This window comes from Centropristis striata, chromosome 15 (genome assembly GCF_030273125.1).
Source record: "Centropristis striata isolate RG_2023a ecotype Rhode Island chromosome 15, C.striata_1.0, whole genome shotgun sequence".
Taxonomy (NCBI): domain Eukaryota; kingdom Metazoa; phylum Chordata; class Actinopteri; order Perciformes; family Serranidae; genus Centropristis; species Centropristis striata.
In genome coordinates, this window is record NC_081531.1 from 17,958,244 (window position 1) to 17,973,098 (window position 14,855).

Genomic DNA, 14,855 nt, shown 5'->3' on the forward strand with positions numbered 1-14,855 from the left:
TAAATGATCCACCCCAGGCCCTTGGGTGTCTGAAAATGTGCCCCCCTGATAGCACTGGTATACACTGAAAATATGTTAGTAAATCACCTCTAAGTGATGAATCCTGAGCTCCCAGGATCTCCACTCTGCACCTCACACTGCACCTACACATGACTAAAGCCAAACACGCCCATCACCTCCTTCTATTTGCATGTGGCAGTCAAACTGTTGCATAACCTGTTCGCTAGTCTGCTGTGTGTACTCTTCACACAGAGAGCACTTTCACTCTCCGCAAATATGTCTGTCACAATCATTGTTTGCAGACACATGACAGATTGGTGGTCCCTGCCAGCATTATTTATTATGTTTGCCTTGTCTTTCTTCAACCTCCTTTCTCCTTTTTTTAGCCCCTGTGGTGCAAGTTGTTACAAAACTGATTGTAAAAAAGCTAAAGTAATTTCTTCTCAGTTACACCCACCAGGCCTTCAGTGCCATCTTGTAGCAACAAGACAACGTGATCTGGATCAGAGTCCACCTGTCCTCCTGTGTGTACAGAATGATGAATGATATGTGGCGCGTCTTTTTTTGTGCAACACAGGTTGGTTGGGTTTTTGACAGGATTTGTCTGTCTGATCTAACCCCACATCTTAAGGATAAAAACTTGATCCAAGGGTGCAGCTGTGTTTTTTTGCAACTGCTACAAGACACAGGGACGTCGTCCTTACCTGCCCCTCCAAATACAACATATCAATGGGGTTTGTGGTATCATGTATAACAAAGAAAATAAAATCATTTCTTGCTGACATGAAACTGAAAACATATCTGAAAACACAGAAATACGTATTGACCTGCCTTTATAATCCAAATGATCTATGCATTCACTGCAGTGCTTAGAATAAACAAACCTGGAGGCTAAAATGTAAATCTGGCAGGTTTCTGAATGGAACAAGTCTTCCATTCCCATGAGATGTTTCAGGCTCATTACAGTTAATTTGTGCTTATCTTGGTTTCACCCCTGACAGCAGAACATTTTGTCTGATGTGACGCCTTCTTAAATATCCAAACTTTTGCACTGCAGAGCAGTCCAGCCAGATTCCACATGAACCCAGAGAAAGATTTAGAGGCAGGATTTCCCACCAGGTAAGGTTTACATCATTGTGCTATTGGAGGGCCACCAAGACCTGATGGAGCCCTGCAGCACTTCAATATCAGGTTCAGTTTCTGTTGATGTTGTTTCAAACAGATATTCTTAATAAAAACTGGTCATTTTTAGGGAGACTATTTAAAGGTTTTTATAATATTTTGTTTATCCACATTGGCGGGAGGGAGACAGAATTGTAGAAGATTGTTGTAGAAACAACTCTCCAACATTATGTAAAATTAAATTATTTATAAGCTTCTTGTGTAGGATTTTCTGCAGGATTGTTGTATCTGCTTGTATTTGAATTGAACAGTGTTCCTGATAAACTGGTAGTTCCCAGTATGAGGAAGAGAAGCACTCCAGAAGTGCATTGTTTGTTGTTTCAAAGTTTCTGAACACCATGGCCCTTTGCACCCCCTGAAGCCAGCACCCATGCAGCAGAACTAATGTCAGAAAGACCAAAAACATAATGTCGTCACCAGGAAACATTGGCATGTCCAGTATTGTTTTCATTCGGAAAAATAATCAAGAAACTCCACACAAATGAAAGAACAACACGGGCGGTGAGGTGGCCTAAAGCTTGAAAGATTGCAGGTTCGATTTCAACCCCAACAAGCTCAGTTATTGTGAACTGTGCCAAACAAGCAGCACTGACAGAGGCTTTTAGGAATTTGATTCCTGCAGGAAACCTCTTGTGTTGTCCAGGACAAACAGCAGGGCAAATACCTAAAACTGTTTTATTTTTTTTCCACTTTGTGCAATCAAGGAAACGGTTGTCACTCTGTTTCAAATCCAACAAAGACTCTTTCAAAAAGTTATAAAACAAATGAACACAGTCATGTGTGGACCCAAATAAATTTAAAAATGTGGGTAAGTATTTATTTTATACACTATCAATTGCAGCCCTGTCACTGTGTTTGAATATAGGCTTGGCACTTAGATGACTCATACCTCCAGCATCTAACAGTGTGAGGTTGTAAATTCAAACCCTGTCTGTCTGCACTCAAAACGATTTTTGAAACCTGGTGTTTGGTTTATGATCCGGCAGACTCAAAGGTCACAGCAGGGCCAAAGGTGGGGACTTCTTGAACTATTATTACTGTCATTTTGTTGTTAAATACAAACAACAGAGGAGTGAAGAGTGCAACAGTAAAGACAAGTTGTGTTTCCACATGGAGGTGGGTGTGTCTGAGTGCTGCAGGGCTGTGGCACCTACGATAACATGCCTGTCATTCCTTCAGAGAAAGGGAGACAAACTCCAACAGACAGCCCTGAACCAGGTCTAGGACAACTGACTCCTTTTCAACAGACATACTGACAGAGATTAGTCCTGATAATCACACTGCTAATTGTAGTAGCTTGTATCCCAAATTGTCGAAACAAAAGCATGTCTGTCATTTTATTAATCCTTTCACCGGAAATTAGTTTGTACTAAATATCTTCTACTTTAGATTCAATAATGTGGCAGCCGTTGTGTGCACCTTCAGCTGCACTCTCAAAATCAGTCTGTGCAACATTAAATAAATCAGAATGGTTACTTTTTAAGCAATTAATAAACGCCACTACAAACACGCCCAAGTGTAGGTGTGACTAGGAGGTAGGGCTTTTTAATGTTCAGCTCAGTCAATCAGCCACTGGCCCATTCCTACAATAAACCCTTTCACTTGCAAGCAAGGAGCTACGTTTTATCTTCCATAAGAAAAACCTAAAAAGAAATCATAAACACATGTTCACAACCCACCTACAACATCTTGAAACGATGTCCCCTGTATAGCTGTAAGACCATAACTGCTTTAGTTTTCTCAAGATTGTTAGTGGTGCTGCTGGTGTTCATTTTCAGAGACGAGAAAAATGTCTCAGGTGGACTCGACAGAGTTTAATATGCAGTTGACCTGCAGACGCTAAATTCCAGGGATCCACTGCAGACCTGAGCTCATACTGCTGTGTAGAATGTACGGGAGGATAACAACAACCTTATGATGATAGGTTAGTGGGTAAGAGTGTGTGTGTGTGTGTGTGTGTGTGTGTGTGTGTGTGTGTGTGTGTGTGTGTCAGACTGACCTAGAATAATGGGAGCACAGGGAGAAAAGTGCAGCCATGGCTCAAAGAAAGAATTTCCATCTTATTTTCTACAAATGTATTTTCTTAAAACAAGAAAGATTAGAGTTGCTTACTCCACTAAAATAATGCTAAAGTAAATAAACTTAATTTTATAAGATACTTATTTAATTTGTATTAGGATCAAATTTAAATTGTCTAACGTAAATTGCTGATTTTCTTACACTTCTGTAAGGAAGAAAAGACTGGATCTGAAATGCTAAGTCAATGTTCAATGTTTATACAATATTCTTAATAATTCATTTAGGATTTTAATAATTTATGAAGCAAAAATATTCACTGTTCTCTGTTACCAATGTCTGAGCCATGAGATAGTTCTGCTTTTCTCTATTTTATTTTTATTATTCTATTATTGATCTCAAATTGTATTATTTCTCTCTAAGTTTAAAGTCTTAAAATGTGATCAGCAATGGAAAAAATCCCTGTTTGTTGTCTGTTGCATGCGCTATTCATGCCCTCCAGATGAACTTCTTCTATCTGATACAACAAGTTGAAGAACTGCATATAGAGGTCAAATTAAGTTCATTTTCTTCTTTCTGCCTGAGGGTCAAAGCTCCTATAAATGTGACGAAACAGCTGATGTTCCTGGAGGTAAATTAGATTTCTCTCACAGAGCTGAACGTTCCTGTTTCAACCAAAAACAAAAAATTCTGGTTCAGTCTTTTCAGGATCAGAAGCTCACTGCTCCAGTTTCACTTCTACAGGCTGTGAATGTAGCGTCCTAAAACACCAGTAACCCAATATTTAAACTCAATACATCATCTCTTCACCATTTCAGGCCCTCTGGTCTCTGTGTGTGTGTGTGTGTGTGTGTGTGTGTGTGTGTGTGTGTGTGTGTGTGTGTGTGTGTGTGGTGTGATGTAGGTCAGTGTGGCTCCAGCCAGGCTCTCTGAGTAACACTAGAGGTTGATAACGGAGAGAAGAGTCACTTTACCACACAAGCTCTTTGTGTGTGTGTGTGTGTGTGTGTGTGTGTGTGTGTGTGTATCCTGCAAAACATCTCTTTCATCAATTCATTTCCATGTGTTATTCAGTCTGTTGATAATGCATTATAAATACATTTGATGCATTATAACCTGGACTGTATAATCATACAGATAAAGCAGAAATTGCTATTGTTTCTAGGCCAGAGAGCAAAGATGATGAAGAGAAACTGAGGTTGTCATAGACTGCCGCAGTGTTCAGATTTCAGGATTAACAGTAAGAGAGAACATCAAAAACTTGGAAAGGTGTGTCTGCAACACCTGGTTAAAGCGAATACCAGCATCCATCTTTCAGCAGACGTAATGTAAACAAACAGGGATGAGAACTTGCTCCTCGATCAACAAATGTGGCTGAATCAGAGGCTTGATGCCAGTTTGAACATGCAGAGTCTAGAAGTCAAGAAATCAAAGCAATCACCAGCTGGGAGAAGGAACCAAAATAAATGGTATCACCAGAAATTTGGAAGTATGGAAAGTAAGGAAAAATTCAGTTATGTTTCTGTACAACCCCTGTTGCAAAATACTCCAAGGAGGCAACATCAAGCTTCTGGTGAAAATGCAGAGAGGTAAAAGCTAACCACACCCAGCTATTCTTTTCCTGTCCGGTCTTGCAGCACGATTGGAATGACATAAGTGAAACTGTAGTTATGCTTTGTCAGTGTACAATCCTTTTGGTGCCCAGGCAATTATTGGCAGAAGAAAGACAAGTATCTTTTTAAGATTTTAAGAGCAGAGACATTTAAGCATTGTAATGTATTACTATTATGCTGGACTTGGTGGGAGGAAGATACAGTAGCTATCATAAAGCTGTTTGATGATTATTGTTTGATTGAGTTGAGTTAGGCTTTTCTCTAAGAAGTTACTAGTACAATTCAAAAAATAAAAAGTATTGAAAAACATGCAGTGCATTGTACAGAAAGATCTATTCCACACAAGCAACCTGAGAGTTCAAATAAAACTTTCAAAGGTTGTTTCCTCTCTTTGATGGAGCAGCCGCAGGTGATGAAATACCAGGCAAAGCCATGATCACAGCTGGGTGTGAACCACAAGTCACCATGGCAAAAAACTTCAGCAGTGTTTGAAAAAAAACATCCATTATGCTGGGTGGTTCTGTGCGGCGCCACCTGTGATGTGTCAGGTGTGGGCAGCAGGTGGAAAACCGTTAATGCACACAGATTAAGTTCACCTGTCAATTAATCATTTTGAACTATAGCTTTTTAGAATTACTGCTGCCACGCAACAGCCATCAATGTTTTGTATTTGTCTCTGCTCTGAGCACTAAGTAGCTTACGTACAAAATGTCTGAAGTTCTGTATTACAGAATTATGTTATTTGCTTCTTATCTCAGCAAGAGACCTGCTTAGTGTCATTCTCATCCTTTTCACTCGCTATAATCAATCTTTATTTCAGATTCACAGAAGGGTCCATAAAAGAGAAAAAGAAAGCAAAAAAAAGAACAGAAAAGAAGGTATCTAAAACCGTTCTTCCTAGGACTTGTAAAGCCTCTATGCCGCTGTTTTCTGACTCATACAAGCGACACATAAAGTTGAACATCTATACATATAAATGATCTGCTGATGATAGCATAACATTCATTCATAAGGTGAAGAACTTCTTAGCATGGCTCTGACTATAAGACTTAACTTTCACCAGCAACAACCTAATCAAAAGGAGTAAGCCACCAGTTGGAGACAAGAAAAATTAAAATATGTCCTTATTTTTACCAAGAGAAGCGTCTGTACACACATGTGCATACAAAGCACCACGAGGCAATAACTCTGTCACGCCCCCAGCCTGACAGCTTCAGAATGTCTAACCTGCAGCAGACAGCGAGCAGGTGGTGTACAGATGTGATAAGATAAAAACATACAGATGGCTTTCAGCTGCAAGAATCTGAATGAAAACGAGTCAGTAAGCTCAGTCGTCAGTATGTTTACATGAAGGCTGCCAAACCATCACAGGGTCACAGTCTAATGCATGCAGAATAAACAGTCTGTAAATTGATGCACATAAAGCGCTAAAGTACATTCGACAGCATCACCCGGACACTTCTAAGGGCCACAAACAAGCACTGATGAGGTGCAAGCTGACTGTGGAAAACAATGTTGCAAACCTGTAAAAGGTGGATTGTTAGGCTTTAAATTCTTGTTCATTCCTGTCCAGTGCTTGTTTTTTCCGCCACAATGGCAATAAAAAAGAATCCAGAAAGCTACAAATCAACCATCAACAAATCCATCAACAACATCTCATGCTACAGTGACAGAGAATGTTATTTATATGCCCATTTAATCAAAGCTACAGAATGGAGATTTCCTCATAGTAAACAATAAAACCGTGACATCTTGTGTTGCATTCCGGCCTCCCCGCAATGTGACGCCCTCCTTCCCTGTCCTGTAATTATGTCTGAATGCCTCACATACCCTATAGTAGTGAGAAAAGCTTCTTAAGAAGCAGCTGAGCAAAGACAAAAGGCTGAAGATCATCTGTCAAATAGAGTTTGTCATATTCCCATAATCCTTAAATCTGTTTAATCTGGGTTCAAACACTGCAGTCTCTGTCATTGTGGCAGACAAACCGAAAGAAACTCTTCACAACTGAAAGATGACAGATTCCATCCTCACGGTAGCAAACATGTCCTTCAGTCCTGCTTAAACACACTTGAACCTCAACCTGTTTAAGGTTCACTCCCTTCACTCAGTCCTTTTGTCAGAGTGCTATGGCTTTGACCTTTGATCTACTCCAAATGAAGCGTTTACACAAAGAGAACCTGAGCCTCAGATCGACACTTCCTATGTTAACTAAACCAACAGAGTGAGTTGCAAAGTGTTGGAGATATTGCCTGCAGAAATGTTTGCCTTCAATCCAATATAAGAGAACTATATATGGACTCATTGGTGCTTTAAGAAAACGCGACAAAAGTGCCCTCTTTGATGCCCCAGTGGTAGATAAAACATGATGAAGTACCCTCCACTTCTATACCCCTTTTATACCCCTTTTCGACCGAAGCAGTTCCAGGGCTTCAATAACTAATCTAAAAGCATCATGCCAAAGAACTGGCTCTCTGTCAGGAAAACTGGTTCAGAGACTCTTTGCTGGTCAAGAACCACAAACCATTAACGTCAGGGGCTGGGGCGGGATTATAGAGACCAACAAGACCAATTTAAATGTGTATTATTCATATTATTTGATTTGTTTAACTGCAATGTGATCGATACGGGCTATCGTTAGTGCGGGCTAACGTTAGCAGGCTAGCGTTAGCTTACAACAAAGGCTTACAACATCTTACGATCAGTGTTAAGGACATCTTATGGTCAATGTTAATAAGAACGTCATCGCTGTCCATAGCATTCAAGACGAGCAGCACAAATGAGTTGTAACAGTCTTGTTTGGATGTAGCCTTGCAAAGCCATGAGCAACATTTGTAAAGAGACAATGTAGTCTGTGATTGTTGTTTCATGCTTGCGGGGAGCGGAGATGTTTCCAGATGTATACAGTGACATAATGAGATGGCTCTATAGCCTGTTGACCAAATGCAAACCAGCACCAGCACCAGACAGCAAAAGGAACTAGGTTCGAGTTGGTAGAAAATGTTTATTAGTGGACAAAGCATGATAAAGTACCCTCCAGGGCACCCTTTCAGTGCCGCTGGTGCCCCCCTGCATACAGCAGGTGCCCCTCAAACATCCTGAAGCAGCAAGAAATTTCAGGTGATTTACATTTTAACATATATACGCTTGTAGCTGTGGCCTGTACAGACCTGTAAACCTCAACCTGTATTTACAGAGCTGTGAAAAATGTGTCCACCAATGCCAGGGGGTTGACTATGGCGTGAAGGTAACAGGACAGTTAACAGAGACCCCGCTCCCCCCAACCCCACCCACCCAATGTGCGTGTGAAGGTTAAATCTTTTATCGTCGGTCCACAGGTTTTTTCTTTCCTTGACAGTTTTAAAACTTGTCTTTCTACTTTGTCTTCTTTGGTCTGACACATTCATGAGGATATTTTTGGTAGAGGAACAGCTCGGAACAACAAGAATGCAGCTCAACATAGTGTTTGTTATTTATTTAACTCAAGAAAGAGAAGGCTTCTGGCATAATAAGATAGTGATCACTGATTCTCATTGTTGATCAATCATGTTGTGTTGCTTTTAGCAACATATTTTTCATTCACAGCTGTCAAAACATTTATCATGTCATGAAAAGAGAATTAATTTAAACTGCAACAAAACCTGACAATGTCACAAAGTTGTGATGACAAAAAAAAATTGTGGTTTTTAAAACCAGTAGTCATGAAGAAGCCCTCCTAATATCTGTGGTTGCTGCAGGGTGTGTCATAAGATTTCTAGTTATTTCTCATGCTCTAGATATACATCTTCTTCTTCTCAGGGAAATAATTTGTTGTTTTGCGCGCTAATGGTAATGGTTTACGTTTAATCAGCCTATAATTTGGCTTTTGTTCGTGTGTGTGTTAGAAATGCAGGGGTATCAGAAAATATTAGTTAGTTAATAGTTTTTGAGGTGTTACACAAATAGTGTTAATATCTAAAACATTTTTTTCAAAATCTTTTGAATATATTTCGATACTTTTTAATATAAGTATGTGTAAAAAAAATGTCTATTGCTGCATATGTGTGCAGTACAAGGAGAAATTTGCAATACCATGGATAAGTAAATGTACATGGTATGATAACTGCCAATTTTCATACCATGGTATACTGTGAACCCAAATGTGTGTGTGGCTTGTCATCACTTGTTTTCCCCTCTCTGCCTAAGTGATTGTCTGTCAGTCATCAAAAAGCAGAGCCTACCTTACTTGCAGTTCAGCCTTCACGCACACACACATTCACTTTCAGCACTTTAACCCCACAGGCGTCACTAGTTGGTCTGTTTTTATGTTTTATATGTGACATTAGATGAGAAACTTCTCAATGCTGTTCAAGAAGCCAGTATTTCCAGTGATCTAAATCACACTGAACAACAGGAACACTAAAAAAATAGGAAATTATCAATTCAAACATAAATAAAAGTTGAACAAATCCTGACCTGTCTGAGAAACACTCCTTCTCGATTCCCGAAAAAAGACAGAGGGGTGTGGTCAATGAGTATCCCTGACTAAACATTGTTGAGCAAAGCTGACTCGCAGATGAGCACCTGACACCTCACAGCCCAAATTATTTTCTGAAGATACGGCTGAGACAGACTGAAGACATACGAGAGTAAACAGATCAGAGACAGCAGTGAGCACACTCTGCAGATGATGTAAGGGAAAGGATTAAAATCCTCACAGGGGAACAACAAAACTTTACTTGCCATTAAAGTGCAGACAGGCTTTACTGATATGGATGAAGACAAAAATAACGAAAAATGCAACATTGTATGCCTACATTTCTTCTCTAACCCTGATTCCAAAAAAAATGGGACATTGTCTTCAACAGAGTATAACAGAATGTGATCATTTCCTAATCATTTATGCTATATATTCAACTATATATATATATATATATATATATATTATTTTATATTTTATGTTCTGACTAAGTAATAAACATTTATCTTTTGTAAATATACACACTTAACTGGAATTTGATGCATTCTTTTTTCATCAATGTTGCATAGACAGAAATGTGTTTGTCCTGTACAAATTCCCTCTAGCCATTCAATGCCACACTCTTTTTAAGAGATTCAACATCCTTCTTTCTGTTTAGAGATAATAGCTTCTGAAAAGCATGTTTAACAGGTGTTTTTTCCATATGCCAGAAATGCACTTAATTTAAATGTAACAGAAAAAACAGGCCTAGCACTTTCTCTGATACTTATTCTTGTGTTTTTGTCGATTTTGGATTAACAAAGAATTCATTGATGTCACTTTCATTTAAAAAAAATGACAAATATATGTGATGATTTGCTGCCTTTCAATGTTTCATAATAATATTATATCACATAGGGGTTAGTTTCATGTTATACACAAGTAAAAGGAAAGTTAAAAGAGGTGGTGAAGGTGGTTATTAGTCGCAGCCCTAAGGTGATAACTAGACTACCAAATAATCATTTAGATGTTTTATTTAGGTGTCAGATGGTGCCGTAAGCCTTGTCTTTCTCACCAAAGACTAATGCGTTGAACAATGGGCTGCAGATTAGACTGTCACTCCAACATTGAATAATAAACACATCTCTCAGTACATATATGTTATGACTTTCTCAGGTCATACCAAGAAAACCGGCAACAAAGCGCCGACAAAGCTGTTATAAATCAGAGAACCTCCCTGTTTTGACAACAGTCGTATACATGACGCTGCAGGTTCAATTCAAAGGAATTTACCCAGGCACAGCAAAGGTCTCTGGGAAGTGGCTGGACACGCCTCGATATAACCACCCTGAACGGTTTGTCAGTGTTGCGACAGTTGACGGCCCTGTGAGTACAAAGTGCCGTTGTAAGAGTGTGATGTGCAGGCAGGGCGTAGCTAAACAGAGTGTGTGCTTGTGCAGTGATTCGCTCCCTGCTGAAATAAGAAGTTCTTATTTTAAAAAGAGAGTCGTTGTGCTACTGGCCTTTCACACACCGACGTGTTCCCATGTTGAGGTTTCATGCAGATGGGTGTGTCGGCACTAAACCAACAGATGGATTCCAAACCCCTTCTGCATTTTTTTTAGTTTCTCATTTTGAAGAAAACGCTTCCATGTACTATGGCAAGATTGTGCATCTAAAAGTGAAAGTTTTAGAGAGTTGGCACAGAGGCAAAAGGCCACTGCCAGCTTTGATTTGAACAAAACATAAAACCTGGACACTGGTTTCCTGATACTGTTCAACTATGATTTTGTTTAATGATGAGATTTTGTTCATTGGATGGAGGTGTAGAGAGGTCAAAAAAGCCTCAGGAGAACCAGGAAGCATGGTTTTGCATACAACTAGACTTTAACGCGAGCTACATTTGGTTGAAAAATGTGCGTAGGTTTCTAGGGTACATACACTCAGTGTCTTCATGACTTTATGAGTAATGATTTAACTCATTTTAACCATCCAAATACTTAATGAAAGCATCAAACTTGTTGAAACTTTCATGCACATACCTGCATGGTTTTCCTCTTCCATAGTAAAAACCTGTTGAAGTGCAATGCAGATGTACTTTCTCTTATCAACTTGAGTGATGTTCTCAGAGAGCGGGATTACCTGCAACTTGTCACGACAAGTTACCTCAAAGAACAATTTTTAAGGAGTATGTTGTATTCACCAAAGTCATTACCTTCAGGTGTCTGTCAGTGCAGTTTCTGATTGCCGTCAGAATGTTTTGTTTTAGTTATGTACGTTTCTATGTGGGGCTTTTTTTACGATTATGCTCAACTTTATTTACATCTGGTATTTAATGTGTGTTTTTTTAATCCAAAAAACACCCACAAAGTAAAATAGATGAAGTAGAACACATACTTGTGTGGTTGCCAGATTTTACTGCAAGTTTCACCAAAAAGGAGGCTTTTATGGGATGGTGATTTTGTAGTTGTGTGTGTGTGTGTGTGTGTGTGTGTGTGTGTGTCATTGCCTCTTCCTCCACACTTGGCTCGGGGCTCTTGATAGGACTGGACATCTGGCTGAACACTGATGAAGACTTTCCGCTGATGCTCTGAAATAACAGACAAAGAAACTGTCAGATCTGAACAGACGACATAAAAACCCTCAGTTCTCTGGCCACGCAATGACCACAAATTGCATGGCATCATCTTTATCCTAAATGGTAAATGGACTACACTTATATAGCACTTTATCTAAAGCGCTTTACATTACAGACTGCACTCATTCACCCGTTCATACTGGTGGCCAAGGCTACCAGGGCACACTGGTGCCACCTGCCACCATTGGGAGTTCATTCACACACCGATGAACGCAGCATCAGGAGCCATTTGGGGTTCAGTATCTTGCTCAAGGATACTTTGACATGTAGCCTGCCATGGTCAGGGATCAAACCACCGACCTTACCATCAGTGGACGACAGCTCTACCAACTGAGCCACAGCTGCCTTTCAAAGCAACTCAATAAAAAAGTTGATTCAGCCTTGTAAAATGAACAGATTGGGACTGAAGCAAGTTTGCAAACAGAGGTCTAATTCATTTCAAGATATAGAAACAATCCAAAAGTACAAACTTAAAAATGTTTTTTTTTTAAAGTAGAAATACAGACACTGTCCATATCTGGCCCACAATCCCCAAGACCACAAAGGCAAATATTGTCAAATATATATAGGCAAATATTATCCAAAGCACTGCAACAATTAGTCATTTAATCAATTCTTCAATCAACAGAATCCATCAGTGGTTAAATTAATTTTTTAAGCAAATGGCAGAAAAGGTCTATTTTCAGCTTTTCTATATCATATTAAAGTGAATATCTTTGGCTTTTGGACTGACAAAAGAGACATTTAAAGGCATCACCTTGGACTTTGAGAAACTGGGATGAACATTTTTCATACTTGTTCCAACATTTTTTAGACAAAACATTGAATTAATCAAATATAATTGACAGATTATTCGACAATGAAAATACCCCTTAGTTGGAGCCCTTGTGTGAAATTATGTAAAAAGTGCAGGAGTGTTTATCGGCCTATAAACAGGCTAAACTGACCATATCTTGCACTCTGGAAGTGAGCCCATTGAGCAGCAGGTGAAGACAAACTAATAATGAAAGATAAGAAAATAAAAACTAGTGTTGGCTTGTATTTTGCACACATCAGAGCAGTGCTACTTCCTGAAAGTGTGAAGTGGATGTTGGTACTTGTTCTTATGGTGTGATGTCACTTTGAAGGGATTATCAAATCGAAAATTGATTCAGAGCCAATAACAATCAGAATAAATTCACATGAAGTAAGATGAGATGTGTATCAAATGACTTTCCAAATAAATTGCACAAAAGCAGTCCAGCAAGTTTCCCTCAACAAAAAAAAAGGTTTGTAAAATACAGAACATCGGTCTTATAAATTAAATATTTTTTGCATTATTGAGTAGTTTTGTACTAATTTATAAAAAGCAATAACAGGAATGATTGGTTTCTGTACTGTCGATTATACAAAAATAAAGGACACCCTCCAGCCTATCCGAAGGAAATATTCTTGTAGAACATGGGAATTTTGTGTCCCCTGAAGCTCAAGACATTTTCACAGACAAATTAATTCAAAAGACAAGAAAAAAGCCCTCTGATCAGTGCAGTCTATTTCAGCTGAGGTGATCCAACCAGGTAGAAGAATGTGTTTGTGTTTAAATGTAAGGGTGTGGCACATCAGCACAGTCAGACCAGGTGTGGCACCATGTCTCTATCAAGCATGTTGAGCAGTTAGCTTTGAACGCACTGACTCAAACTGCAGAGGTGGCTTTAGTAAATTATTAGAACAAGAAGCAGACAAAAGGGAGATCCAGAGGTAATCCTGACATATTCTTCTGCACTCAGTACGGAGATCAAATACAACAAGGAAGGCGAGAAAAAGATAGAAAGACTATTTTTATCAGATGGCCAGAGGAGGAGGATATGGGAGAGAAGATATTATTCAAATGTTTTTAGCCAACAGGGGAGACCTTGTGTAAAGCATCCCAAGGGCAAAGAGAAAAACAATCAGGAAGTGGTGGGGAGGGAAGTATTTGCAGGTGAGACTTTAGCAGGTTGAGGACAAGACTGGCGCCACGTAAAAAGTAATAAATGAAGAGGACGAGTCAGATAATGACAAAGGGAAGGGTTGGCAAGAGTGTCTTAATGCTTCAGTGAATGTAAAAAGACAATGTCAACTTTACGAGAGCTCATTCTGTCAGGAACACGTCAAAGCTCAATCAACGAAAAAGGAAATATTTGATACCCATGCCAATACAGTACCTTAGTTTCATTACCTTTGTTTGAGAAAATGGAAAAAAAAATCTAGACTTGATTGCCAAGAAATACAGTGGCTTATTATTGTATTCTCTCCTTTACACATTAAAAATGTGACAATGGCTGCACATGTAAATTCTCCCATTAGCACAACAACAGCTCAGCCTTCTGTCCATCAATAGACACCTCTTCATCTCTGACCATAAGCTGTGAAAATTCAATGCACAGTGTCAAAATTAATAAGTCACCGCTGTATGGGAAACATGCTTACACCGCTAATGTTCTTGTGACAGCTGCAAAGTGTTTCTTTCTGTTTTCTCTGTGCAATCGACCTCTTTCCTGCTCTGACAACAGAAACTGACTGACAAACTAATAAACTATCGAAAGACATTTAACAGCCAACTGTGATCAGCAACTGATTTATGTGTGAACTCTTTCTCAAAACACAAGATGCAGTGAGAGAAGATGTCGACATTTCCCAAGAATCTGAGTAAGAGCCCATCAAGTCACTGATGCTCATATTCAACTATTAATTTATGTGTTGTTATCTCTAATAGAGAGGAGACATTTAGAGACTGGAATCTAGTGTTGTACTTTCACAACCCTTCACCAAGTTCTGTCCAATAAACATGCTGCTTATGAATCCATGTTGATGCAGTTTAGATATGTGTGAACACCATGCAAGTGAATAAGTATGTTAAAAAGGGATATTAGGGCTTAAAACATTTGTAAAAGTTTGTTTGTTCTTCTCACATAATTCAAGTATTTTAAGTAGGGCTGAAGGATAATTCAAT

General features: G+C 39.1%; 1 protein-coding gene across 2 annotated transcripts in view; it reads right to left on the reverse strand.

Annotated features, from left to right (window-relative positions):
- Positions 1–14,855, reverse strand: part of pof1b (POF1B actin binding protein) — a 31,684-nt gene that overhangs the window by 14,934 nt on the left and 1,895 nt on the right. For both annotated transcript variants that reach the window (XM_059352191.1, XM_059352192.1), the window contains exon 2: positions 11,756–11,836. In XM_059352191.1, coding sequence (XP_059208174.1) covers positions 11,756–11,836 — 81 coding nt within the window. The remainder of the gene's footprint in view (positions 1–11,755; positions 11,837–14,855) is intronic.